At 47.0% G+C, this 27992-nt stretch overlaps 1 protein-coding gene and 1 long non-coding RNA gene across 6 annotated transcripts; one reads left to right on the top strand and one right to left on the bottom strand.

The window, feature by feature from the left end:
• IST1 (IST1 factor associated with ESCRT-III) lies at positions 1–26601 on the top strand. 5 transcript variants are annotated; one of them, XM_065567728.1, is made up of 10 exons: positions 1–220; positions 17065–17164; positions 18568–18748; positions 19202–19289; positions 20083–20166; positions 20582–20692; positions 21037–21213; positions 22228–22316; positions 23539–23587; positions 25353–26601. In XM_065567728.1, the coding sequence occupies exons 2-10, from the start codon at positions 17077–17079 to the stop codon at positions 25536–25538; spliced, it is 1053 nt and encodes a 350-aa protein (XP_065423800.1). In that variant the 5' UTR covers positions 1–220; positions 17065–17076; the 3' UTR covers positions 25539–26601. The 5 variants fall into 5 exon arrangements, with proteins under 5 accessions (XP_065423800.1, XP_065423798.1, XP_065423796.1 ...); XM_065567724.1 differs by having other exon boundaries at positions 3–220; positions 22228–22320; XM_065567725.1 differs by lacking the exon at positions 1–220 and adding an exon at positions 270–419 and having other exon boundaries at positions 22228–22320.
• On the bottom strand, positions 10511–18571 carry LOC135975692 (uncharacterized). The gene is made up of 2 exons (XR_010592692.1): positions 16498–18571; positions 10511–15682 (listed from the first exon to the last, which is right to left on the bottom strand). It is a non-coding gene; the product is annotated as an uncharacterized LOC135975692 (long non-coding RNA).
• Positions 26602–27992: the final 1391 nt, after the last annotated feature.

Here is a 27992-nt window from a genome sequence, read left to right as displayed (position 1 = left end):
GCCAGGCCCAGCACCGGCGTTGGGGGGGGGGCAGACGGCCGTCAGGCCAACCTCCCCCCAGGCCCCGCCCCTCAACCTCGTCGCCGGCCGGTGAAGCGGCGCCCGGGAGGCGGAGCGCGGAGGGGTCGGTCCGCGCTCGAGGGAGGCGGAGGCGGGGGCCCGGGCGGCGGAGTGACTCCACGGACGGTCGGGACAGTGGCAGCTCCGATCCCTCCAGCAGGTAAAGTAGTGCCTGAGCCCCCCGCCCGGCTCCGGCTCCTGCTGCCCCAGCGCGGCCCGCTGACACAGGGCGGCGGCCGCGTCCTCGCCGCGGTGCCGAGTCCCGCTCGCGCGGATCGCTCCGCCGGCCGTGGTGCGGAGGCCGGGCTGCCGCCATTTTGGCGCCTGGCTCCTGCTGCCCAGTCGCGGGGACCCGGCCGGTGAGTGGGGGCAGCGGGCGGTCACCCCGCTCGGCGCGTCCTCCGGGCCCGTCCGACAGAGACCCCGGCTCGGCCCCGACCCTCCTTTGCCGCCCCCACCCCGGCGCAGGATTTGCTGCCCCGCTGTCTGGGGGTGGCCCCAACCCCCCCCCGCCGGTCCCGACGCGGGGCCGCTCCCACCCCTCTGCTCTCCCCCCCACCCCCGACGCGGGGCCGCTCCCACCCCTCTGCTCTCCCCCCCACCCCCGACGCGGGGCCGCTCCCACCCCTCCTCCCCCCCGTCCCGACGCGGGGCCGCTCCCACCTCTCCTCTCCCCCCCACCCCGTCCGGAAGCGGGGCCGCTCCCCCTCCCCCCCCCCCCCCCGTCCCGACGCGGGGCAGCCCCGCCCTTGGAAATGTGTACAGGGCCTGCAGACGAAGCAAGGCTGGGAACCACTTTGCCAAGTCCAGGCGCGGGAGGTCTAGGCCAGGGCGGTGTGTTTGTACCGCGCCTAGCATCTGGGGGGCCTGTGCGGGGCCCTGGCGATCACTGCACTGCACAGACCAGCAGCAACGGCAGGGCTCCTACGGAGGGAGCAAAGTGTGTGTTTCGGGCCTGGAGGTAGCGGCGTTTCCCCTGCCAGGTCCAGCCACAGGTTCTGTAATGCTCCCCGCGGAAAGTTAGGGGCAAGAGGCTGAGCAGGGTCCCCGTCTGTTACTCTGAGTAATTGTGGTTATGTGTGTCCCCGGCACCTGCAGCACCACTGGTCTCTTCCCTGCTCTTACCTTCCAGTTGCTGAAGTCCAGTTCGTCCATCGGATGATTTAGTTGCATAACATTATACTAAACTAGTAAAACCAGAATGTTTGAATATTTGTGTACTACTTGGGAATAGTATTTCAGATATTTTTGATATCACCTCAAGGGTTGGTTAGGCAGATGATGCCTTTACACTTTTATCTTTCTTTTCAGCTCTACTTCTTTATCACTTATTTTAGTCTTAACTTACATTTTAAGATATTCAGCATAGGGTCTCCTCCTCATTTGTCTGTAAAACGTGTGCATACTATTTATGAAACTCTAGATAAGTCTTAAACATTTTACATATATTAACCTTCCATTGAATACATCTGCATCTGGGATGGAATATACCAGCAATTTTGCATCACCTACACGAGTTTTAAATGTGATTAATTCTTGGATACTTCATTACCAAAAGATATTGACAGATTTGAGAAACTGTAGAGAAGAGCATAAAAGTGATTTGAGGAAATGTGGAATGAGCTACATGTGTGTATGTTGGTTAATTGATAGGTAAGTAGTGGGAGAGAACATGAGTCTACAAGCATGTGACAAAGATAAACATCAAGGAGGAAATGAAATTATTGAAACACGTAAAAAGTGATTCATGAGTGATGTAATGAAACTGGGGGGAAAAAATTGACTGTGTATTGTTGACAATAACATTAAGATATGTTAGATTGTGGAATAGTCTATCAAGGGAAATGGTAGAAGCCTAGTTACTTCCCATATTTTAATCTGAAATAGACAATTAATCCAGACTACATATATAGGGACCTATCTTTTACAATTTGAGGGATGGATAAAATGATTTTCAGTAATTAACCATTGCTTATTCCTAGCAATCCATAGTGTCTAGAGACCCTGTCAACTGAAACATTGCATCTGTCTGAACACTTTTACTACTATTGGTGTAAGTAACATTAAAAATAATATAACTCAAGGATTCCCAAACTTTAGTAGCAGGATTCACCCACTCTCACTTGCAACCCTATAAAATTGTTTACATGTAAAAGTAATATTAGGAAGGTATTGTAGTCTAGCCATCTTCTAATACAGTGCAGCAGCTGGAAATGAGGCACTAGCACCGTGTGACCAGCCGGCTCTCTGGACCATCAGCAACCTCTGTTAGAACTGAAAAAGATTAGAGGGAAAAATTAATTTGACTTTGTGTGTTTGATAGTCACTTTCACTGTTTCCCTTGTTTTTGTGGACTTTTCACAGGCATCAGGGAAGAGAAAAATATCTTTAGGAAACTGTCTGCAAAATGACAATTTGGCAGGGACTCAGAGACATGCCTGTGACCGGCGCCTACTTTTAACTTTTTTTTTTTTTTAATTGGCTAGATTTCAATTTGACATTGTCTGTGTAATAAGCCATTGCTACTTATGCAGTATGATGTGTCTTATATACATATAGACTGTAGTGACAATGAAAGAAACTGACTTAACATATATTACACTGAAAAGGATCCATGGTTAAAATTGTCAAAAGTGCCTAAGGGACCGTGGAGCCAAATCAATGGATTTAAGCTCCTAAATCTCGTACGTACTTTTTGAAAAAATTATTCTGTCAGTTAATGTGTCTATTTTAAGGTTTTATAGCCTAGCCGATTGCTATAGTAACTGAGCACCTTCCACATAATATCAATAGCAAAGTCCCTAGTGGACTGGTTCCTCCTCCCTTTTTGAGGTAAAGCCTGCTCAGGGCGCTTTGTTTTTGTTGTTTTGTCTGTTACAGACATTTGGGTGGTGGTGCGGGTGTTTGATTAAATGGGATATCCATGTTAAGACTCATGCTTGCTATGATGCAAAGTTTTTTTTTCAAAGAGGAAGATTTTGCAGCATTTCCTAAAGATGGTCAGACTGAATTGCCTAGTTCATTTAAATAATGAAACGGTTTGGGCACTTTGCCTGTAAAGCAGATGGCTGTACATTCAACTGTAAGTTTAAAACAAGTGTAAACTTAAATTACAAATATCAAATGTAAAATTATTTTAAAACATTGATTTGTGTCCATTGTGGGAGTTGCACCTAGTGGAATAAGAGGCAGGTGCTAAAACAGGAGGAATTACCCTTTGAGCTGCAGAGATAGTTTATTGCCTTGTTCCTTGAAATCTGACCCATGCTGTGCTTGTAAAAAAATTCAGAATTTAAAACTTTGTCAGTTGGTAACTATGCAAATCTTCCAAGTATGTATACCACGCTCATCACTATTGGACAAGAGGGTTTTGTTAAAATATCAGAAGCTTGAGTTTGGGTCTTAATGGAATAATAGGTGTGTGAGAAACTAGAAAATCTGTAAATCCCTCCACGTACTTGGGAAAAGAGCATTAAAAGCCATGAATCCCCTTTACTGCATTATAAATGATGCAGGACTTTAAGCTTGGTCTTGTGTGACAAAGGAAGGAGTAAGAACAGCAAAATAAGGATAATCGACTTGAAAAAAAGCAGACTTTAACAAACTCAGGGATGTGGTAGAAAAAATCCCATGGGAAGAAAATACAAGGAATTTAGGAGAGCTGGCAGTTTTTCAAGAAGACCATATTAAAGGCACAACTGGAAATTATCCCAGTGCAAAAGAGAGAGAGCAATAGTGGCCTCTTACTACCTTCCTATATCAGGAGCTCTTTAATGACCTGAAATCAAAAAGGAATCCTACAAAAAGTGGAAATGTGAACCAAAAAGGGCTGTTGTAAAGAGGACAGTGATCGATGTTCACTGAAGGCAGGACAGGGAGTCATGGGCTGTGTTCCCTCTAAGCTGCGCAATCGGACGGCTGCCCAGGAGTGATTCAAATGCCGCACACTTGATTAGCAGAGCTGCGCACATCCAGCAGCGTGTGTTCAGGTGCCTCTCCCCCTGCTGTTTTGCTGCCATGTCGCTCTACCCTCTGCTTTGAGCCCCTGGCCAGCTGCTCCCGGGACCCTCCTGCTGGCTGTGCTGAGTGGGGGGAAGAGGGGAGTGCTGATGTCAGGGTGTCCCATTCCCCCTGCGCCATACCCCATCTCTGTAGAGCAGAGGGGCTCTGGATCAATGTTTATAGTAGGGGTGCCGAGAGCCTTTCAACCAAACTGTAAACCCTGTATATAATGGAAACCACTTCAAGTCACAGGTTTCAGAGTAGCAGCCGTGTTAGTCTGTATCCACAAAAAGAACAGGAGTACTTGTGGCACCTTAGAGACTAACAAATTTATTTGAGCATAAGCTTTCGCTCAAATAAGTTTTAGTCTCTAAGGTGCCACAAGTACTCCTGTTCTTTTCACTTCAAGTCAGGGAGTGCTGCAGCACCCCCCACACCCTTAGTTCCAATACCTATGGACAGGGCTCAGGAGTCAAATCAGGAGAGAGCTTCTGAGGTCTGAGCAAGCCTTCTGGGCGGTGAGTGAGGGCCTTAGAGACAGCGCACGGCCCTCATAGACTTCCCCAGCAGCCAGCACACAATCTCTCTCTAACTGGCTCCCCCTACCCAGGTACCCCATCTCCGCAGAGCAGGGGAGCTTTCAGTGAGTGCCTTAAAGAGACTGTGCACAGCGTCTCTCAGAAACTTCCCCAGCAGCCAGCACGCGTGCTCTCACTCGCTCACTCACTCTTGTATTGTTGTTGTTACATCTTGGTACTTCCTGCAATGTGCATATATTCTCTGTAATTTTAGTCTTTCAAAATGCATAGACCAGTCAAAAAAACTAAAATAATACATTTCATATTTATTTCTCTCTTACAATTAAATTTAATTCTCTGAGTAGCGAGTTCTAAAATGCCTAACCTCTCCTGGCTGGAGTAATTATCGCTATGGTAACTTTTTAAAAATATATATTATATCTAGGTTTTTTGTTTCTACTGGTGGTGCACCTCCACACATTACCTTGGTGCGCAGAACAAAATTTATTCCGCACATAGATGGAAAAAATTAGAGGGAACATTGGTCATGGGTGTAATTTGCAGCGAGAGAGAGGTTGTAGGAAAATCGTTCTAACAATTGGGGTAATTAAGTTCTGGAACAAGCTTCCAAGGGAGGCTGTGGAATCCCCTTCACTGGAGGCTTTTAAGAACAGGTTAGACAAACACCTGTCAGGAATGGCCTAGGTTTACTTGGTCCTGCCTTGGTGCAGGCAGCTTCCAGCACTGCATTTCTATGATTCTGTGATGTGTTCCCACAGGGTGCTGTGAAGATCAATATTTTCAGATTGTGAGGTGCTCAGATGCTGGAGGGATGGGGGCCAGATAAGTATCTAAGATGGATACAGATTGTTGTGGACATGGCATCATAATTTACGACTTTCCTTAAAGAAAGGAATATCTGTCTGATTCAGTTTGCCTATTCCTGAGGTAAGAGTGCTCTCTGCTCCATCAAACATCTTAGACTTTATAGGTGCTAGTGCTGTGAATACAAAATGTATTATTTGTATTACAGTAGTGCTTGGTGGCCCCATTGTACTAGACACTGTGCAAACCTGGAGTACGAGAAGACCCCATCCGAAGGGTTTACAATCTACATAGACAAGATAAAGGGTGGAAGAGAGAAATCATTGGACAGTACCTTTGTTCTTAGGACTTCCTTATTTTTTATTTCTTTAGCCTTGTGTGTGCAGCATTTTACAGGCAAGAAGAAAGGCAAGCCCCTGGGGAGTTTACACTCTAAATTAGGTGTGACATAGCAAGGGGTTGTGTTAAACCAGTGCTGAAGAATGGGGATGGGAGCACAAGGCTTGTATGCTGTCTGGTCTGTATTGCATTAGTCTCTGTCCCTGCTTTGGAATATGGCTAGTTGGAGTCCTGCTGAGCAAAGCACAGAGATGCTATTGTGACAGGATGGCTAGGCTCCCCGGCACTTGTGCTGCTTGCTATTCATCTGACTTCTATAAAATGCAAAACCCTATGTTAATAAAACATGTCCGCCTCTTTCTTCTCCCCTCTGTACTGTTTTCAGCGAAAAGAGTTCCTTCCTTCCTTCCCTATAGGGAAAGGAGCAGCAGCCCCTAGTGCTGCTCTACTTCTCCTCTAGTATGTATAAAACCAAGCTGATCCACTTGCCTGTCAAGAGTTTTCAAGCCCTGAGAAAGGGCGAGGTGGCTCATCGTGATATCTCTGTGAATAATAATTTTAAAAATTCGGACATCTCTGCTTGTACAAATCTCACCCATAACGTTGCAGTTCTGTTTTAATTTAAGTTTTAGGTTTGAAAAAAAGCAGAATGAGTGATCAAAACCTGTTCACTCACTGACACCTTTACGTGAACGTATTTGGATAGCTGGACCCAATGTGGTCCTTAAATCAGGAAGATAAATAGTGTTCGCTTTGTTCTGGACACTATTTTTTGCTTGTCAGTAAACTCATTTTGCAACCTTTTTTTTTTTTCCTGCGTGGCAAAGCCACGTTCTTCATAGCAGGGAGGAGCAGGCAAACTTTGAACCTTTTAAAAATAACTTATCCAAGTGCAAAAAAACTTGAAATGTCTTGTGTGAAAACTGATTCCCAACCTGAACACCTAAACAACAGCAAAAAGCTGTACCAACTTTTTTGAACAAATTCCCTTCTGCCCTGAGACACAGCGTAAGAAATCTCAGCCCAAAGAGTAAGTTTTTCAGGCAAGTTGTTTGCCTGAAAATAGGGGCTTAGACTTTAAGTTCTTCCTGATGTTTAACTCCTCACACTCACATTACCGTTCCCATCCAAAAACATGTCAAATGAAAGTTATGGTTATGTAACAATAAGTACAAATGCTATGAAGAATTTTACCATGAGTAAAAAGCTTTCCATAAAAGAATGGATATAAGAGTATGTATGAACTTTAAGGAGTTTGGTCTTGAAGATGTTAGTTTCTATGATACTTAATTTCAGTACCTGACTTTCACATCTACGCTTGTGAAAATTCCTACTAGACATTCCAGAAACAGCCTGTACTGACATAGTTACCAATCAACAAACATCACCCTTAGTTTTTTTGTTACTTACATTTGTAATCCATGCCACACCCATCACCATAAAGTCAGAGTGCCTCAATTTAAAAAAAAAAAAAAGGTGAAACTCAAACAATTATTCAAGGAAAGCGAAATATGTTGCTTAGCAGAGGTGATCTTTTGACAAAGGAGGAACAAAATTACTCATATTTTGGGGATACTTTGTGGTAGGATTAGAGTTGCCTACATGAGTGGACTTTTGTACAGATCTCACTACTTTATATTGAAATATGTTTGTATATATTGCTAATATCTGTAGTAACTATGACTACATAACCACGTATTATAATAATGTAGGGGGGTGTTGATTTTTTAAATCAGTGATTTAAATGGCTGGTTTGGGGGATTTTTTTTTTTCTGCATTTATACTTTATTTCCCCAAAGAAAAGTTTATTTTTATTGGTTCGTAACCACTCCCAGTCAACATGTTTTAACTACATACGGTCTGAACACAAAACCAGGTGTTCTTTGTTAACCAGGACAATACATTATATCTAGTTACTTAAGTAATTATATAGCTTAACATACATTTATCCAGATTCTTTTAATGTTTACATTTTTATGTTAGAAAATGATGAATGATGCATTTCTTATTTCCTGAATGAATAATTTTATGCTTATGATTTGTGTCAAGCTCCATTTGGATCGAAATTGGAATTCAATCCAAAATGTGCATTTTTTATTTTTTATTCGGTAAATAAAACTACCTTGGATACATAAGGAAAAATGTTTATCAAAATGTATTTTGCATTTAAAACTGAGTTCTTAAATAAAGGAGGTATTCTCTCCAATTAATGTATTGAAGTGATTGTCTCTGATCACATCCATTAAGATTTTAGAACTAGCAGATCTCATCCTCTCACACCTAGCTTTTATTCTTATATTGGAAGAGGAAAATAACCTTTTCTGCTTTATCAACTCCCAACTGGTTTCTTAACTTTGCATGAGCTAGTCATTGAACTGAACTAGTTGAATAAACCGAAATGAAGAAAATACTCTCTCTCTCTCTCTCTCTCTCTCTGAAGCTGCAGCTTTTGACAGCAGTAGCCTCTGCTGGTTTATCACTTCAGCAAATTGATTCCAGGTGCTTAGTCAGTCACCAGTTTCAGTGGTTTGATTTTCTTTAAAACTTAGCAGCACACATACTGGTGGAATTTTTTTATTGAATAGATTATAGTACGGTTGGGTCTTAGCATAGGCGGTCATAATTTGAAACAGGTTTATATTTAAAAACAAATTGTTTTTAATCAATTTTTTTGTACAATTATATTCTAACTATATGTAAGTGTTTATCGTACACCTCTACCCCGATCTAATGCTGTCCTCGGGAGCCAAAAAATCTTACCGCATTATAAGTGAAACCACGTTATATTGAACTTGCTTTGATCCGCCGGAGCGCGTAGCCCCCCCTCTTCTCCCCCCCCCCCCCCGGAGCACTGCTTTACCGCGTTCTATCCGAATTCATGTTATATCGGGTCGCGTTATATCGGGGTAGAGGTGTACCATATTTATCTTGTACAAATACATTTCAGTAGTATACTAAAGTTTGTTCAATGTGTTAACGAGTGGTCCGTTATTAAATAAAAAGTTTAATGTGATTTTTCACACCATTTTAAAACAGAATGTTTGATCTGCACTGGGAATTTAGCTTTTAGCAACCCTGAGCTTCTCTAACTTTTTACACATGTACCACGCTTGATATAGCGATGGTTGTTGACACCTTTGTTGTGTGGTACCATTTTGGATCACACATCATCCTGTGGCTATAGCAGCTTTTTACAGGGAGAAGTGATAGTTAGAAAGTATTTATAAATGTTTAATGAAAATTCAGTATCTCCTTTTGGTCTTCATTCCATCTGGGCCTCTGGCACGTTCTCTTCCAGCCCCTTACACACACTTGCAGGCACATGCTTGTAGGCTCTTCTGTATATTTTTCTCTCTGGCTGCCCCAGGATGCCCTGCCCCCAATCCTCCTGTTTAGTTATCTGGGTCTCTTGTTCCCTGGACATTTCTCTACCACTTTTGGCTGGCAGCTCATATATCTGTGGATGCTTCCTATTTCTTCTCTTCTGTAGCTGTGACCCCTAGTGGGGCCAGCCAGGTTGGCTTTTCCTTGTTTAGTTGAATCTACAGATATTCATTCTCTTCCATTGAGGAGTCTGTCCAACAGTAGAAGCAGCTGGAAATGAAGGTAGTAATTCCAGGTGATCCTCCACCTCTGTGGGCTGACAGCGAGGGCTTTGTTTAAGTGCCTCTGAGCTATATTACCGTGACTGATTATTCCCATGCTTCTCAAAGCTTCAATTTTGTTAACAGGCATGGTCGTGAATTGCATTTTTTGCTAATGTTGCTTAACTCCATGCTAACAGAACACTTTCTTGGAACATCCTTTATTTAATTATAAGTACTTTATATCAAAGGCCAGGTACACTCCCTAACATGTCTGTGGATTGAAGAATCTGGTCTGCCTACAGGACGACGCGATTGTAAGGAGTGGCTTAGCTAAGTGCTGGGAGATCTACCAAAGGGCAAAGAGAGAGGTCTTTCTCCAGGCCAGGGGTTCTCAACCAGGGGTATGCATACCCCTGGGGGTACACTGAGGTTTTCCAGGGGATACATCAACTCATCTAGACATTTGCCTAGTTTTACAGCAGGTGACATAAAAGGCACTAGTGAAGTTAGTATAAACTAAAATTTCATATAGAATTTGTTTATACTGCTCTATATACTATACACTGAGATGTAAGTACAATACACCTCAACCCCAATATAAAAAATCTTATCGCGTTGTAGGTGAAACTGCATTATATCAAACTTGCTTTGATCCGCTGGAGCGCTGCTTTACCGCGTTATATCCGAATTCGTGTTGTATCGGGTCGCGTTATATCGGGGTAGAGGTGTATTTATATTTCAGTTGATATATTTTATAAATGTATGGTAAAAATGAGCAAGTAAGCAGTTTTTCAGTAAGTGTGCTGTGACACTTGTATTTGTCTGATTTTTATAAGTAGTTTAAGTGAGGTGAAACTTGGGGTCTGCAAGACCGATCAGCCTCCTGAGAGGGGTGCGGTAGTCTGGAAAGATCCAGGCCACTGGGTGGTGGTGAAGCTGCTCCTGAATCAGGTCCATGGAGAGCTCCTCTTGTGAGCTTCATACGGTGCTAGGAAGGCGGCTGTTCTCCGGGAGCAAGCGTTGCCTCCTGACTGCCTGGCCAGCTATATTTCTTTCCCACTCTATGGCCTTAGTAAGGCTAACCAAAGATTTGATGAGTGTAATTGTATTTCTGCTTCTGTGGCCTGATTAGAAACTCTTGCAGCACATAGTGCTAACAGCTAATTTTTGGGAAGGAAGCCCAAAACCAACCCTAGTCTATGTACAAGACTTTGTTCAGCTTTTCATTTAACATCCGTTTCAAGTGCTAAAACATTCTAATTAGGAAGGGCATTCTTAACAATGATGCTAATTAACCACTGGAACAATTTACCAGTGGATTCTCCATCACTGACCATTTTAAAATCAAGATTGGATGCTTTTCTCAGAAATCTACCCTAGGAATTATTGTGGGGCAGGTCTCTGGCCTGTGGCTATGCAGGAGGTCAGACTAGATGACCAATGTGCTCTCTTCTGGCCTTGGAAGCGGAATCGGTGACAAAAGTCACTCATTGTGGTGTGATTATGATTGATAAACATTTGTTTTAAACTAGGATTTTCATAGGGCCTAAGGGAGTGAGGGGCCTAACTGGCACCTCACAACTGTAAATGCTTCTGAAAACCCCACTCTTAATCCCTAACAAAGTAATTGAAACCTCATTTAACCAAACAACTCAAGGCAACCTTATCTGCTGCTAATGATGCCTTCGTAATGAAAATGGCCAAAGCTTGCGCAGAGAGGCTTTTCCTTTCATTCCACTGATTGCTCAGACACGTGCTGTCCTGCCAATCACAAATTGGTGGAACTCTAAGGCACCTCCTATTGTCTGTGTTAGTGGAGTTTATTCATCATTGTTCACTTTGTTTACAGAGAAAATGGAGGTCTGCAGTCCCTCCTCCTCCTAGATGCCAGGTGATTGGCTGTGACTGGGATGGGGAGGAGCTAAACCAGGGTGTATACCAATAGGTTTTTAAAAATCTATATATTTTTAAACATTAAATACATTTTTCTTTAAAAAAATCAATTTTGAAATTTAAATTTGAAATTGACAGCCTATAAAGTTTAAACTAGGTTCAAAGGGGGAAGGTGACAAAAGCCTAAGGGTAAATATGAGGAAAGGTGACTGACAGGGGGTAGGAAGTTGGGGTGTGTTATTAGGGAAAACTTTCTAACTATAAAGATGGATAGAAACTGGAACAGGTTACCAAGGGAGGTTGTAAAATCCCCATCATTGGAGGTGTTTGGGAACACCTCTCAAGGATGGTCAAGGTCAGTGATTCTCAAACTTTTGTACTGGTGACCCCTTTCACATAGCAAGCCTCTGAGTGTGACCCCCCCCCCTTATAAATTAAAAACACCTTTTTATATATTTAACACCATTATAAATGTGGGAGGCAAAGCAGGATTTGAGGTGGAAGCTGACAGCTCACGACCCCTCGAGGGGTCCCAACCCCCAGTTTGAGAACCCCTAGTCTAGGTTTATTTTGCCCTTCATCAGCATTGGGGGATGGACTCAGACCTCTTGAGGTCCCTTCCAGCCCTACCGTTCTATGATACTGTGGCCTAAACTATTCAAGCAGTACATGTTTGCTGTAGAAATTTTAAAGAAAGCCAAACCAACTGAACTGGTGGAGGTAACTGGATAAGCACATGCAACAAGAGTGAGTGCTAAGCCTGCTTTTAGCAGCAGGAGACTCTTCCACAGCTGCAGAGAGAAGATTTTCTTTATCAAAATCCTGCATCCTGGCAGGGGTTAGACCAGTGGCTGTAGAACTGATGAATGAAATTGTTTTTAATTGTTCACTTTATTAATGTAACTTCATAAGTAAAGTTTTATGAATGAAACAATATTCATTCATCAAACCGGTTACCCCAATAACTGGCTAATTAACAATTAAGATGCTTGTTAAGAGCCATAGCTGTTCAGTCAGCTGCCTTTGTAAGTTTCACTATCAATCCAATTCCTGCTTAAATCACTAAGACTTGCACTGTTTCAGTAGTGTAATTTCTGTTCACCATTTATTACACTTGCCTACAGTGTAACTTCTGTTCACTGTTTGCCATCCATTATACTTGTCTATATTGTGACTTCTGTTCACTGTTTGCCATATTGTAATTCAAACCCCATTTTAAAATGCTTACTCCATTTTGTAAGGGCTTGCTGCAACCTTCATTTTTGCAAACCCTGCTGTAATCTTATTAGTTTAGTTTAGATGTGTGAATGAGGTATGTATGGATGATGGAATCAACCTCCAGCCTGTCCTGATTAAATAGAGTTCAAACACCAACGGCTGAAGATGCAGACAAGAGCCCTAACAAAGTAAGAAGAATCCACCCTAAAAAGAAAAGGTACAATAGAAGGAAGATCAAAGCCCGGTCCAAGGCTGAAAGTCATGTCTGCAATTGACGGGTGATCAATCACCAAACCCAGAGGCAGCGTAACACAGCAAGACCTATAGACTCTGGATTCAAACTAAAGCCTACAAAAAGGATGGGTGAGATGGAAAACTTTGGAGGAGGGTAACATTCTGCTGCCAACATGGAAGGACATCGGTGCATGCCCAACAGAGACCCAGCTGGTCCTTGTGCCCGGCTTTCCTGGCCAGTTAGCCGCCACAAGCTACGAACCCAAGCTGCAAACTCAAGCCACAGACTCAAGCAGGACTGGTAACTATGCAGCAGCTGCAGAACATCTGATGGGTGGGGGTGTGTGTGTGTAGGTATTAGGTATAATGTGTGTGTATAAGGATTAAGATATTAGTTATTGGTCATAAATCAAATTATCATAATAAATGTGGCATCTTTATCTTGTCCCCTTTAATAAGATCCTGCTAGTTTTTATTGGTATAACATGGCTCTCAACCTTTCCAGAGGACTGTACCCCTTTCAGGAGTCTGATTTGTCTTGCGTATGCCCAAGTTACACCTCACTTTAAAACTACTTGCTTACAAAATCAGACATAAAAATACATATGTCACAGTACACTATTGCTGAAAAATTGCTTTCTCATTTTTACCATATAATAAAAATAAATCGATTGGAATATAAATATCGCACTTGCATTTCAGTGTATAGTACACAGAGCAGTATAAGTAAGTAATTGTCTGTGAAATTTTAGTTGGTACTGACTTCACTAGTGCTTTTTTGTATCCTGTTGTAAAACTAAGCAAATATCTAGATGAGTTGATGTACCCCATGGAAGACCTCTGTGTAAGACCAGGGCCGGCTCCAGCATTTCGGCCGCCCCAAGCAAAAAAAAAAAAGCCGCGATCGCAATTGCGACCGGCGGTGGCAATTGGGGGGGGGGGGGGAGCCGCGATCGGGGGCAGCAGTTCAGCGGTAGGTCCTTCGCTCCTAGAGGGAGTGAGGGCCCTGCCGCCCCCGAATTGCCACACATGCCGCCCCTCTCCCTTGGCTGCCCCAAGCACCTGCTTGTTAAGCTGGTGCCTGGAGCCGACCCTGGGTTAGACTAGCTGACCCTTGCCGTCCCTTCTAACCCTATGGTTTTAGGATTTCTCAGCAGACCAAGCTGAACTCTGACTAGCTCGCTGAAAATTGAGAAACAGATGTGGAATTGAAAAAGCAGGAAATCTGGTTTTCCTTTTCCAATCTATGAATAAAAATGATGTGTGAGAGAGAAGAATTTCTAGTGCTAAAATCTTAAAGGACATGGTGACGAGAAACAGTGAGTTCAGTTCATTAACTGAAGATAATGCTTCCTTTGCTTAATCATTTAGTTTTATATACAAATATTTAATATGCTGGGTATAAGGTAGTTACTGAAAACCCAGTTTTTAAAAATGCTGGTTATGTGCAATTTTGATTGAATCCCAGTTTCCATCTAAATAGAGCTTGACCCATCACAAAGACAAATTAATCTAGTTAATAAGAAAAGTGTCATTCACCATTTTCTAACATAAAGTAAAAATCATGAATCTGAATGTTAAGCTACATAATTGCTTAAAAATAAATGTATCAATATAGCTTTTCCTCCTGGCTAGCAAAAATTATCACCAAATTGAGTTGTAAACCATCGTGTTTGAATGGGTACCCAACAATGAGTCCGCTTTTCCTTTGGAAAATAAAGTACAAAAACAAAACAAGATTAAAAGGTTTTATTTAAATCAGTTTCCTGCTTATGGATTCATGATTAAGGCCCTACTTCATTTGCAATATTGCAGATCCTACAGTATTAGGCTTCCACCATAATTTTTATTTTTATTGGCTTACTTTGAACAGTCCACTATTTTACATACATTTTGAGGTTTGCAACATTAGTATTTTGAGGTCTTCCCCATTAGTATTTCCCACCTTAACTTAGGTAGCTTTGGCAATACAGTACGCCCTGAGTATAATGCCCTTCACACTAGTGAACCTTGGACTATACCGAGCCCATCCCTGGATCCTACCATTGATGCCAAACCATTGATGCAAACCATTAAATCTTTGGAGATGTGTTCTCTTTCTATCCCTCAATCGCCCAACAGTGTAATGGATTTGACACACTGGGCAGACTTCAATGCAAAAGAAAAGCACAGCGAAGATGCAGAGCAGAATGGGTTTTTCAAGGAGTGTTCAAGGAAACAGTAGACAAACTGAAGGAACGCGACTGGAACACTGAGGAGTGGGTTGCCAGACTAGCTCAGCAAGGACCAAGGTTCACCCAGCCCCCACTGTCCTTTATAACAGCAGTTTGGGTATTTGGACTTGTCTACACTGGGGGGGAGGGGAGGGAGGATTGATCTAAGATACGCAACTTCGGCTACGAGAATAACGTAGCTGAAGTTGACGTATCTTAGATCGATTTACCTTGGGTCCTCACGGCGTGGGATCGACGGCCACGGTCCCCCATCGACTCCGCTTCCGCCTCTCGCTCTGGTGGAGTTCCAGAGTCGATGGGGAGCGTGTTCGGGGATCGATTATCGCGTCTAGACGAGACGTGATAAATCGATCCCCGATAGATCGATTACTATCCACTGATCAGTCCGGCCCTTAGATGTGAAACAAATGAATGTGTGATCAGTGCAGGGGCTCCCTCTGGAGGCAATCCCTATATTCAGCCATAAAGCTAAAGCACAGCTTTCTCATACACATTTTTAAATGAGCTTGAAGAGTTTGGGGAGTTAGCTGCAGTTCTACAGTGTTTTCCAGAGTTAGCAGGGATAGCAAAGTTACCACTAGCAATCTTGCGTAATTTTGTGGATGCTGAGTGTGCAGTATCTCGGTACGGGCAGGTCTTCCCAAAGCAAAGACAGGGCATGATGGAGACTACTGTAGCGGGCTGTACTGCATTAACATTCAGTGCTTGTAAATGTAAAAGACTAAAGGGACTGAACTTAATTTCTAAAGCAGTTGTGTTAAGACTTTGTCTTCTGAATTTTATATTAAAAAGAACAGGAGTACTTGTGGCACCTTAGAGACTAACAAATTTATTAGAGCATAAGCTTTCGTGGACTACAGCCCACTTCTTCGGATGCATATAGAATGGAACATATATTGAGGAGATATATATACACACATACAGAGAGCATAAACAGGTGGGAGTTGTCTTACCAACTCTGAGAGGCCAATTAATTAAGAGAAAAAAAACTTTTGAAGTGATAATCAAGCTAGCCCAGTCTCTACGCAAAAGAATTAATGGACACAAATCTGACATCAGGAATCAAAATACTCAAAAACCAGTGGGAGAACACTTTAACCTGTCTGGTCATTCAGTGACAGACCTGCGGGTGGCTATATTACAACAGAAAAACTTCAAAAACAGACTCCAAAGAGAGACTGCTGAGCTAGAATTGATATGCAAACTAGACACAATCAACTCCGGTTTGAATAAGGACTGGGAATGGCTGAGCCATTACAAACATTGACTCTATCTCCCCTTGTAAGTACTCTCACACTTATTATCAAACTGTCTGTACTGGGCTAGCTTGATTATCACTTCAGAAGTTTTTTTTCTCTTAATTAATTGGCCTCTCAGAGTTGGTAAGACAACTCCCACCTGTTTATGCTCTCTGTATGTGTGTATATATATCTCCTCAATATATGTTCCATTCTATATGCATCCGAAGAAGTGGGCTGTAGTCCACGAAAGCTTATGCTCTAATAAATTTGTTAGTCTCTAAGGTGCCACAAGTACTCCTGTTCTTCTTTTTGCGGCTACAGACTAACACGGCTGTTACTCTGAAACCTGAATTTTATATTGTGCCGGTCACTTTTTTTGGCTGTAATATAGCTGAAGCAAAATGTCTGGTTATCAAAAAAATTCAAAGGTATAACATACTACTTGAGTGTTTATATTGTTCCAGAAAATTTTTAACAAATAGGTTTACTCCGGCTTTTCCAAATTACCACAGTTAAAGGTCCATTATCACTTTTCTGTGATTTTTTTCATGTCTTGTCTGCAGCTCAGCTGCCATTATTTGACAGTCATCCTGCAATTCAAGTAGGGCCTTATTCATGATTGAAATGGGTGATTTAAGCCAGTCCATTCAGAAGGAACTCCTGGTCCCAGGCCTGTGGAGCAGGATTATTCCACTTGAGGTGGAGTGTGGGAGTGCCCTGAAGAGGAAGGGTTGGTTGCTCCAGGGGGCTGTAGCACAAACTGCAGAACAGAGGCTTTTGTTCCGTTCATGCCTTTCAGGCATCTAAGTTTGGCGAATTGGGCAGCTCTCCAGCTGGAGGAGGTGATGCTGTATTGGCGGAGACACTTGAGGGCTGCAGGAGACCCAGTGACCCTCCTTTCTTCTTCCTGCAGGAACTGGACGTCATGCTGGGCTCCGGGTTCAAGGCCGAGCGTTTGCGAGTCAACCTGCGCCTGGTTATCAATCGCCTCAAACTGCTGGAGAAAAAGAAAAGTGGGTATCTCATGGTGGTAGCTGCAGGGCCAACCCGACCGTGCTCTCTGCCTGACCCCAGCACTCGCCGCTCTTGCTAGCTGGGCCCAGCTGGGTGTGCCAGCCCTGCTCCCACAGCTGGTGTTTCCATCTTGTTGTAAAACTTCCAGTGTTTGAGAGGCCGAGGACTGGGGCAGGGAAGATGTAGGCAGCTGCAGAGCCACGTATCTGGGGCTCTGCTTTCCCTGGAAATAGAATTGGCTCAGGGCTTAAATCGTGCCCTGTTCCCAGGGTGTCCTAGAACTAAGAACGGCTATATTGGGTCAGACCAAAGGTCCATCTAGCCCAGTATCCTGTCTTCCAATAGTGGCCAATGCCAGGTGCCCCAGAGAGAATGAATAGAAGAGGTAATCATCAAGTGATTCATGCCCTGTCACCCATTCTGAGCTTCTGGCAAACAGAGGCTAGGGACACCATCCTTGCCCATCCTGGCTAATAGCCATTGATGGACCTATCCTCCAAGGATTTATCTAGTTCTTTTTTGAATCCTGTTATAGCCTTGGACTTCACAACATCCTCTAGCAAGGAGTTCCACAGGTTGACTATGCATTGTGTGAAAAAATACTTCCTTCTGTTTGTTTTAAACCTGCTGCCTATTAATTTCATTTGGTGACTTCTAGTTCTTGTGTTATAAGAAGGAGTGAATAATACTTCCGTATTTATTTTCTCCACACCAGTCATGATTTTATAGACCTCTATCATATCCCCCCTTAGTTGTCTCTTTTCCAAGCTGAAAAGTCCCAGTTTTATTAATTTCTCCTCATACGGCAGCTATTCCATACCCCTAACATTTTTGTTGCCCTTTTCTGAACCTTTTCTAATTCCAATATATTTTTTAAGATGGGGTGATGAGCTCTAGAAGGTGCAGATTGTCCTAAGGTCTCCCCACTAGTTCTCTCCGGCATGTGACCAGTAAGACAGGACCTTGAGCTGACAAGATGCAGGGGCTGGTACTTTTGAAGCAAGCTCAAGGGCTATGTGAGTGATCATTCCTCCCTTGGCACAATGGCCTTTAACCCCCAGCCTGGGGCTTGCAGTGCAGGAGGCAGCTTCTGTGCCCTGAGGTGGAATCTCAGGGTGACCATGCTCTTCCTCCCTAGACATTCGGGCAGAAGGATGCCCAGTGCCCCCATTTTTATTATTGCCCACAGCACCCAAAGCCTGGAATCCCTGGTCCCTGTCCAAATGAACTGGTGCTCTTGAGTGTGACAGAGTAGGGAGGCCTTGGTGAGGATGGGAGAGGGCTCCACAAAGCCATCGCCAGAGGAGAGGAAGGAGCTAGTGAATAAGATGAGTTCCAATGCTGGTGGTAGCAGGGCAGCTCTTGGCCACTGGGTAACCAGCGCTCATGCCTTGTCCTGTAGCTGAGCTAGCCCAGAAGGCAAGGAAGGAGATTGCAGATTACCTGGCATCAGGGAAAGATGAACGAGCACGGATCCGTGTGGAGCACATCATCCGAGAAGACTACTTAGTGGAGGCCATGGAGATCCTGGAGCTGTACTGTGATCTGCTCTTAGCTCGCTTCGGCTTGATTCAGTCTATGAAGTAAGACCTTGAATACAAAATGACCTGTGGGGGAGTGGGGGCGAAGGACCCGCTGGGACCTGGGGAGGAGTTATCTAGAGTAAGAGTTTGGCATGGGCTTCCCATAGTTTGGAGGGGGGCTGGGGTTGTCAGTCTGCTGAGCCCTCTGAGGACCTGTCTACACTGCGCTTAGACCCCATGGCTGGTCCATGCCAGCTGGTTCGGGCGAAGGGGCTGTTTAATTGCAGTGTAGGTGTGCAGGCCTGGGGGGAGCCAGGGCTCTGGGACCCCCCCACAGGACCCCTGAGCCTGCATGTCTACACCACAGTTAAACCAGCTGTCAGTGTAGACACACCCCTAAAGATCTGCCCTGGCTCAGGCAGACTGTCCGCTCCTCTCAGGCCTGGCAGCTCTGGAGCTGCGCACACAAGCAGCAGAGCGGGGTGGGTAAGCTACGGATTCGTGTCTCGGTAGGGATCTGGACACTGGCCTGGCGGAAGCCGTCTCCACACTAATCTGGGCTGCCCCACGACTACAGTCTGAAGTGGCCGAGCTGAAAATTGTGAGTACAGCTGTGTCTGCAGTGCTGGTTGTGGGGCAGTCTCCCCGGCCGTTGGGGACTGTTGACTGCGGCAGAGGTTTATATTCCCAGCCTGGGCTGTGTGGAACAAGAGATGGGTGAATCTCTGTGGGGAGGACTGCACCCTTGGGGTCAGAGTAGGGTGACTGATTGGGGCACCCAGGGCATGGGAATGAGAGCGCACCAGTGCGAAAGCCACCATGGACAGGAGTTGAGGTGTGTGTGGAATTGTGGGGAGGAAGCTTTGTATGTATTCTGGTTGTTTTACCTTCTTTTGATGCATTGGGGGTTGGCCACAGCTGGGGAGAGGACAGCCTGGGAGTCCGCCGAGGTCGTGCAGAGAATCTTTCCTTGGATGGTGTTTCTTGTTCACATGCTCAGGGCCAACTGATCACCAGACTTGGGGTTGGGAAGGAATCTTCTCCCATTTTCAATTGGCAGGGACCTTTGGGGGCTTTTGCCTTCCTGTGCAGTATGGGGTGCGGATCACCTGCTGGAATCATCTGGATATATCCGATCTAATCAATTCTCTGCCCTGCAGAGGCCTCTGGCATTGGTGCACCTCAGTCTCTTCTGTTTTCTGTGACACACAAGATCTTAGTCTCTTGAAAGTTGAAATGGCTTAGTGTGACTACAGTCACTGGGCTCAATATAGGGGTACCTGGGGAAATGTCATGGCCTGTAATAAACAGGAAGTCAGATGATGAGCTGGTACTAAACTCTATGAAACTATGTTGTTCTGCTCAAATTCTCCAGAATTTCTTTTCCGCTGCAGGTTGCTGACCAACTGTGTGCAAAGTACAGCAAGGAGTATGGCAAGCTATGCAGGACAAACCAGATCGGGACAGTCAATGACAGGGTAATGGCCTAGCAGAGAAGGCTAAGGGACGGGGTGGGGGCTGCATGTCACATACAGACACGCTGCTTCCGGGGAGACATCGCCTGGGTTGTTCCCAGGGTGCGTGTCACATTGGGGAGTGCTCAGAGCTGAGATAGCGCAAGCAGCCCCCCTTACTGAGATGTTGCCTGGGGCAGGTCTGGGGCGCAGACTTGCAGAGGCATGAAGTACGCAGCAGGGCCGGCACTTCCTCTCCAGCTGGCTGCAGCTGGAGGAGAAAGGCCAGTGAGCAGAGTCTTCTCCAGCAGCCCTGTCCTAGGGGGCAGCCTCACTCTGGAGCCCTTGCATCTAGCTGCCCAACAGCCGCGTGCCGGCCCAAGGATGCCAGCTCCTGGCCGCTGCCATGCTGGCTGATGGCTCTGTCCCTGTGTTCCAGCTGATGCACAAGCTGAGTGTGGAGGCCCCCCCCAAAATCCTGGTGGAGAGGTACCTGATTGAGATTGCGAAGAACTACAACGTGCCCTATGAGCCTGACTCGGTGGTGATGGTGAGTGGGGTAGAGCTGGAGACCTCTGAGCTGGCATCTTCCCCTGCCACTCTTCTGACAGCCAAACCATCTCCCTCATTCCTCTGGCACTGCCATGCGCTTTGCAGCAGCCCCCACCCTGGGCTTTGAGGTAGCCGTGAGCTCTGTCCTCTCACCTGCTCCATATACACGCCTCTCGCGGGCGTTGGAGTAGCCAGGAACCCTGCCTCTTGCTCCCCCCTTCCCATAAACTGCTGGAGCAGGCACGAGTGCCCCCCCCCCTAGTGAGGGGGGGTCTCCTTGACACTGCAGCGGCAGCCACTGGCTCTCTGGGTTAGCGACACAAGCCCTTTCTCCCCCCTCAGGCTGAAGCCCCGACTGGCGTTGAGGCGGATCTGATCGACGTCGGGTTCATAGATGACATGAAGAAAGGTGGACGTGGAGGAGGGGGCGGTGGGTTCACGGCCCCGCTGGTTGGTCCTGACGGAGTAGTGCCAATGCCTATGCCCATGCCATCGCCTTATCCACCTCTAAAGGGACCGGTGAGTGTGTCTGGCCGCCCGGGAGCCTACACACTGACTAAAGGGGAGGCGTAAGTAGCGGGGGCAGCCTGCTAGCTGGCGGGTTTGAAGGATGTCTGCGGGAGAGGCGCTGCCTGGGACCGAAGACATTGCCAGTGTGGCTGATGTTGCCCACTGCCCCTTCCATAAGCTCCAGCAACCTTCCTCTGTCTTAAGAGAGTGAGAATCCTGCAGGAAGAGAGGGTTCTCCCGTCTCTGACTGGGGCATGCTCTCACTGTGCAGCAGCTGCTTGAAGCCCTAAGCCCAGATGGGGTGAAGAACTCAGGTAAGTTCGGTTAGGTGGTGAGCACAGAGAAGAACCTGCAGGAACTCTTTGCAAGCCAGTGAGGGGAGGGGGAAAGGACCAGAGGTCTTCAGGGGAAGCCTGTAGGAGTGGAAAGACATCTGGGGGAAGGTTCTGCCTCTGACTGTGGAGCCTGATGGGCTCTCCACAGGGCAGGCGAGTTGGGAAGCAGTCCAGCCACTCAGCCGCAGGATCACGTTCCCAGCAAATGCTCCACTGGCGCCTGTGTGTGTTCTGCCCGGATAGCCTGGGCAGTGTCCAGGTTTGGGGCAGTAAACCTCTGGCCATTCAGTACAAGTCTGGAAGGGTCTCTGCCCAGGTTCCCGGAGAGAGTCCTGCATCATGCTATGGCCCCTGCATGTGGGTGGAATGCTTCAGGATCTGGGGCCGTGGCATTCTTTCCTCTCTTGGCTGGATAGCTGCGTGCACTGGAAGATGTAATGTTCAGGTTTTAGTACCTGGAGGCACTGGATTCCCCATGGCATTTGATCTGGTGAATAAAACCATTTCTCGTGTGCCGAGGCTGGGCTTGCCACTGCAGTGTCAGTGTCTGAGGCGTATTTGAGATGTTTTCTTCAATGTGTTTCCAGACATGATGATGATCACTGATGATACAGTGAAACCCAAAGCTGCTGCACTGTCCCACCGGTTCCACCCTTGGCTCTGCTGACTTTCCTCTCCCTGCTTACAGGAGATCTTCAATGGCGTACCTGTGGGGACTTACCAGCCTTTTACCAACATCCATCCACCTCCGATCCCAGCAGCTCCCCCAACGTATGAGTCTGTAAGTGCCTGAGCCTTCTTTATAAGCAGCAGCAAGAGTCCTGAGAAGAGGGCAGAACAGAAGCCAGAGGGAAGGCAAACTTTCATTGAACACTTCTTCCTCCCAAACTCTGCTCGTTTCTGAGCGGCTGGTGCTGCTTGCATTGCAAACTCTGCGACACGTGCAGGGTTCCCAACTCAGCCCCTCTGGGCAGGCTGGGGCGGAGAGCTGGCCTCTAAGCACTGAGCATGTTACACTTCATGGCCTTGGTGATGATGAAACTGTAGCAGACTCTCCTGAGCTGCCATGTATTTAACAGGCAGACTGTGAAGGGTCTGCATCTGCAGCCACCGTTGGTGTTTGATTTATCCCTCTTGGATCAATTTAATATTTAACCTTAAATGAGAATTTTGGCTGACGCCAGCTTATATGGTTTATACAGAACAAACTCTTCCTTACCCCTCACCGAGTCGTTGAGGGGACAGGGAGGGAGATTTCAGCTTGGCCTTTCTGAGCATACAGGTGTGTGTGGCTACAGTGGCCCCATCATGGCTTTTCTTCTGTCCTGTGGCTAGCATCCATGTATCTGTCCTTGGACTGTACTGAGTGGGGTGGAGGTGGGCGTGTGGCTCGGTCCCTGAGCATGCTGGCCCAGTGCCGCTTGTCATAGAAATGCAATAGCTGCTGCTTGGAGCTTTGTGTCCAAGTTCTGTTGGTTTGGTTGGATGGGACATTATCTAGAGTGGGTTCTCTCTGCGCTCCTGGCCAGACCTTGGCCCCACATCAGGTGGGAACAAAGGAGGGATGATTTCATCCCTCCATGTGGAACTCCAGAATTTCCTTGCTGCATGCGGCTTAGCTTCTTACCCCTGCCTTGTGAGCGAAGAGGAACAGTTCGGGGCTTGTCTTCTCTTTCCCCTCCTGAGGATAAATATTTCAGTTCTGCATTTGGATAAATCCTGGTTATCCAGTTCCAGTGTCCCCCGAGGACAGCTGCTTTGTCATCTGGGCTGGAGAACATGCCCCTTGTCTCAGGAAGGGAAGAGAAATGTATGGGGCATGTCTGTGCTGGCACGGGGCTCACATGTGACTGCTTCCCATCCGAGCAGCGCAGAGGGGAGCTGCCTGTCTCCACGTGGTGCGGGTGCTGTGGTCGGTGAGGTACACCTGGAGGACAGCCCCACGCATTGCTTGCTTGGAGTCAGGTCTGGGTGTGTAGTGACCATCTGTCTATTTCAGGTTGATGACCTTAGTACTGACAAGGATGTGTCTTCTGCACAGGTGGCTGGTGAGTACACCAGGGAGGCACTGGGGGCCAATGACAGCCAGGGGCATGGGTTCCTGGCATCACTAAGAGAATGTTCCCTCCTGAGAGAAGCTATGGTGTCTGGTTGGAAACATCCGTCCAGAAATGGAGCGGGCTGTGAGTCCAGACTGGAAGCGCTAACACATGGGGATGATTCAGAGTCGGGTGGCCGAAAGGACCAGCGGCTTCCCCGGTGGGGAGTCAAAAGCCTAAGACTGTTCAGTTCCCAGCAGAGAGGAGTAAGGTGATGAGAGCTGTAAAAGGAAAGGAGTGGGGTAGATATATATAATGTAGTCACTGATACAGGAGAGGGCCCTGTGCGCCTCTGGCCTCTTCTCTACGCCTGGAAGTAAGGCGAACATTTTTAGTGGTGAGAGTAATTAACCATTGGAAAACTTGGCCAAGGGCTCTGATGGGCTCTCCATCACTGACCGTTTTTAAATTGAGAGGCGGTTGTTCTGAACGCTGTGCTCTAGGAATCATCTCTCTGGCCTGTGCTGCATGGGAGGTCAGACTAGATCAGTCTCCCTTCTGAATCCGTAAGAACAAGGGGGCAGAGAGTGAAATTAAAAGGCAACAGTTTTTAAACCGATACCAGGAAATACTTTGTAAATGACATAATTAACCATATTCTGCTGCAGAAGAGAGAGGAAATGGCACAAGGAGCTGTAGGAGAGAAGGGGATGTTTGAGAACACCAGCACTGATCCTGGCTTCTGTCAGAAGATGAGCAGCAGTGAGAAAGCTTTGCTGCTGACCACAGATCCACATTCTGTAAAGGCTACTGAGCTACCCACATGCTTCAGAGTAAAAGCTCATCAGCAGTTCCCCACCAATGAACAATTCGATGCGATGTGCATTTCTGAAGCACCCTCCATCAGAGTGGTGTCTGGACACTCAGCAGGGGCATTGACCATAGGCAGAGATGGGATTCCAGATTAAATGGGTCCCTTGTCTGTTCCAGCCTGCTGCTTCCAACAGTGTGGTGGAGCTTTCTGTGCTGAGGAGGATAGTCCAGATAGTTGGTGGTGAATGCTGATGTGAGGGTTGGGCCCACGGGAGCTCTGGGGTTGGGCTCCTATGCCCCTGCTCACTTGGCATTCGAGAGTTAACTAGGTTGACATGAAGCGCACTTTGGAGAATGTGACGTTTGTCTCCTTGGGCTGGCAGAAGGGATGGGCTTCCGGAATTCAGAAACTCATTGGCCTGGGACTTGCATAAGAACGGCCATACTGGGTCAGACCAAAGGTTCATCCAGCCTAGTATCTTGTCTGCCGACAGTGGCCAATGCCAGGACTTATCTGTATTGTTCTGGGCAGTTTGACCTGCAGAACTAACTACGCTAGCGCCTTGTAGCGGGGAGTTCTACCTCCTAATATGTCAGCTGTTGGCTAGAGACTGACCTACCCATGACCAGGCGTGTTCTGCCATAGAATGCAGCTTCCTTCAAGTGTCTTCTATGATCTATGGGTTCATTCTCACCTGAGACCTGTTGGGGTTCCCCAGGGTATCTGAATGCAGCTGGAGCTGTGTGGTTCAGCTGAGTGCCAGATGCTGTGCTGCACTGCGGTAGCTTTCTGGTGCCAGGAGTCTCAGTGCTAAGCGTGCTCTCTTTTAAAAATGTAGGAGTTCTGCAGCCTTTCTGATAGGTGTCCTGGTTTGCTTGGCCTTAGCTTTTCCTGGAGTGGGGAGCCAGGATAGGAGCACTTGTCCATAGCTTGTAATTCTGGGTTTCTCATCATAAACAGGTCCTGGGCCTAAGCCAGAAGCCTCTACAAAGCCAGGAACTGGCGCTCCAGATATTTATGATAACTTTGTGCTGCCTGAATTGCCATCTGTGCCCGATACATTGCCAGCGGCATCTGCTGGAGCCAACACCTCTGCGTCTGAAGATATTGATTTTGATGATCTTTCTCGGAGATTTGAAGAGCTAAAGAAGAAAACCTAAGACTGACTCAGCTGTAACCAGTGTGTGGTCTGGGAGCTGGGACCATGCTGCTTCTCTGTGAAACAGACTCCCCTAGAAATCAGTTTCCTGTATTAACCTAAAATGAATGCTCTTTCTCTTGACCTCTCTTCCTGCTGTACTTATACCAAATGCTGCTGCTGTCCTGGTATCTGCTGCTCCAGGAGGGGAACTGTGGAGGATCCGGTAAGACTGGAGCAGGGAACAGCTCTGTCAGTCAGTAGTTCCACAAGAAAGCCTTGTTCTGCCTTCTGGGTTTGACTCCTGGTTCTCTCCATGGCTCTTGCAGTGTCTCCCACAGGGATGGAGAGGGAGGGAGGATGAAGAATGACAAGTGTGGGTCCAGGTGGAGAGTCACCAGAGGGTGCCCACCTCACACATAGGGCACAGAGTGCTGAGGGTGATGGAAATCCCTTTTGAAAGGGTCACTGAGCCTGCTGCTCAGGCTGAGATGGGGAATATTATGGCAAGTAGAAGTAGGTCTTCCTAGAGGTTTTGCTGTACCTTATACTTGCCCAATTCCCTGGCTCCGCCGTGGATCCAGTTGCAGAGTTTATCTAGGAAGCTGATGGCCTGGTTTAGTCCCACTGGATTCTCAGGGAGTCCTTCGTGGCCTTTACTGCTTTATTTGGGTGGGAGGGTCTGTTTCCTTTTCACAAGAGGGCAGTGCTGTACAGTCTCCTGTTCGTCTTCAGCCTGCATCTGTTGGGAGTGCACACTGGCAGAGCAGCGGATAAAGAGCAGGGTTCTAGTTGGGCGCTTGGCAGCAGCGTTATTGGTGCCACTGGACTCAGCGCAGCTGAAGATGCTTGTGGCCAGACCAGAGATCAATAGGCAGAGCTCCATCATTCTCCATCTACCCCGTCGCTAGCCAGTTCTGCTCTTGCTCACTGGAAAGGCCTTTAGAAGACGACTGTTGCTCTCTTCTGTGTAATGTACCTGTACATAACATTTTCAAACAGATTTTCTTTAATGGTTTTTGATTCGTTTGTATCTTGTAGATTAGTTCCTAATAAAGTCCAGGACCATAAGCGGCTGTGTCCGAAAGGCTGCGTGTTGTCAGGGGCTGGGGGGCAGTGAGTGAAGCCACTCACCACTGCCCACTCACCTGGGGAAAGGGCATCTGTGTGGCGCTGAAGTGGTGGCTCTCTCAGAAAGTGATTAACTGAGTCAGTCGTTGCTCCTGGTCGTAACCCCAGCTCTGTAGAGGGGCCTGCGGGGCCAGCCAGCAACAGGCTGGCTTGTCATTTATGGGCATGTTGTGGTTAGCCCCTCTTGCTCCTGCCTTACTGTAGTTGATGCTTTCAGCAAAACATAAGAACATGGCACTGGAACTGACTTCCTGGGTCATCAAGTCCAGACCCTGTTATCCCAGGCTACCCTGGCATATTGTATCCCATTTGCAAATATATCAAACTAGTTAGAGCAGTGACACTCAGACCACCGTGGTTCAGGAGCCAAATTAGCGATCAGCATCACCCAAAAGAGCCCCAGTCGTATGAAATCAGTGTCATTTACTCTAGGGCAGTGGTCACCACCCGCTCGATTGACCGGTCAATCCTAGAGACTCTCCCAGTCGATTGCCATCTCTGGCAGGGCCCCAGGCCCATGCTTCTGGGGGGTTGTCTCCTGCATGCTGCTCCTGCCTGAAACCACTGCTCCCATTGGCTGGGAAGAGGGAGCTGTGGCCAATGGGAGATGCAGGGTTGTTGCTCGCAGGCAGGAGCAGCATGCGGAGCCTTCCCCCCCCCCCCCCAGGGGCTGTATTGGCCCCTTCTGGGAGCAGTGTGGGGCTGGGGCAGGTGTGGAGCCTGCTTTAGCCTCGCTGCGCTGCCAGCTGGGAGCCAACCAAGGTAAGTGCTGCCCCGTGAGAGGCTGTACCCAGCACCCCATACCTCCTCCTGCACCCTAAGCCCCTGTCCTAGCCCTGAGCCCCCTCCTGGAGCCAGCACTCCAAACCACCTCCTGCCCCCCAGTCCTGATCCCCTGCCCCAGAGCCAGTACCTTAACCCCCCCCTGCACCCCAGCCCTAACCCCATGCCCCAGCCCTGATCCCCCTCTGAGCCAACACCCTGCATGCCCTCCTGCACTCCAACACTGCCCAAGCCTGGAGCCCCATCCTTCACCCAAACACCCTCCCAGCACTTGCACCCCTCACCATGTCCTGCACCCCAACCCCTCGGCCCCAGGCTCAGCCTAGAGCTCCCTCCCACACTGCAAACCCCTTGGCCCCTGTCCTAACACAGTGAAAGTGGGGGGGGGGGAATGGAGGGAGTAGGGAGGGGACTTGGGGAAGGGGTGGGATAGATCCTGGGTTGCCCTTAAATTCAAAAAGTGATCTTGGGTGTAAAAAGATTGGAGACCACTGCTCTAGGGCTATAGATGTTTAAACAGGATGGGGACTATTTAGTTGCATATTATA

The sequence above is a fragment of the Chrysemys picta genome, chromosome 14 (assembly GCF_011386835.1).
Source record: "Chrysemys picta bellii isolate R12L10 chromosome 14, ASM1138683v2, whole genome shotgun sequence".
Classification (NCBI taxonomy): Eukaryota; Metazoa; Chordata; order Testudines; family Emydidae; genus Chrysemys; species Chrysemys picta.
The sequence above is the reverse complement of the archived record's forward strand: the minus strand, read 5'-3'. Positions and strand labels throughout refer to the sequence as shown.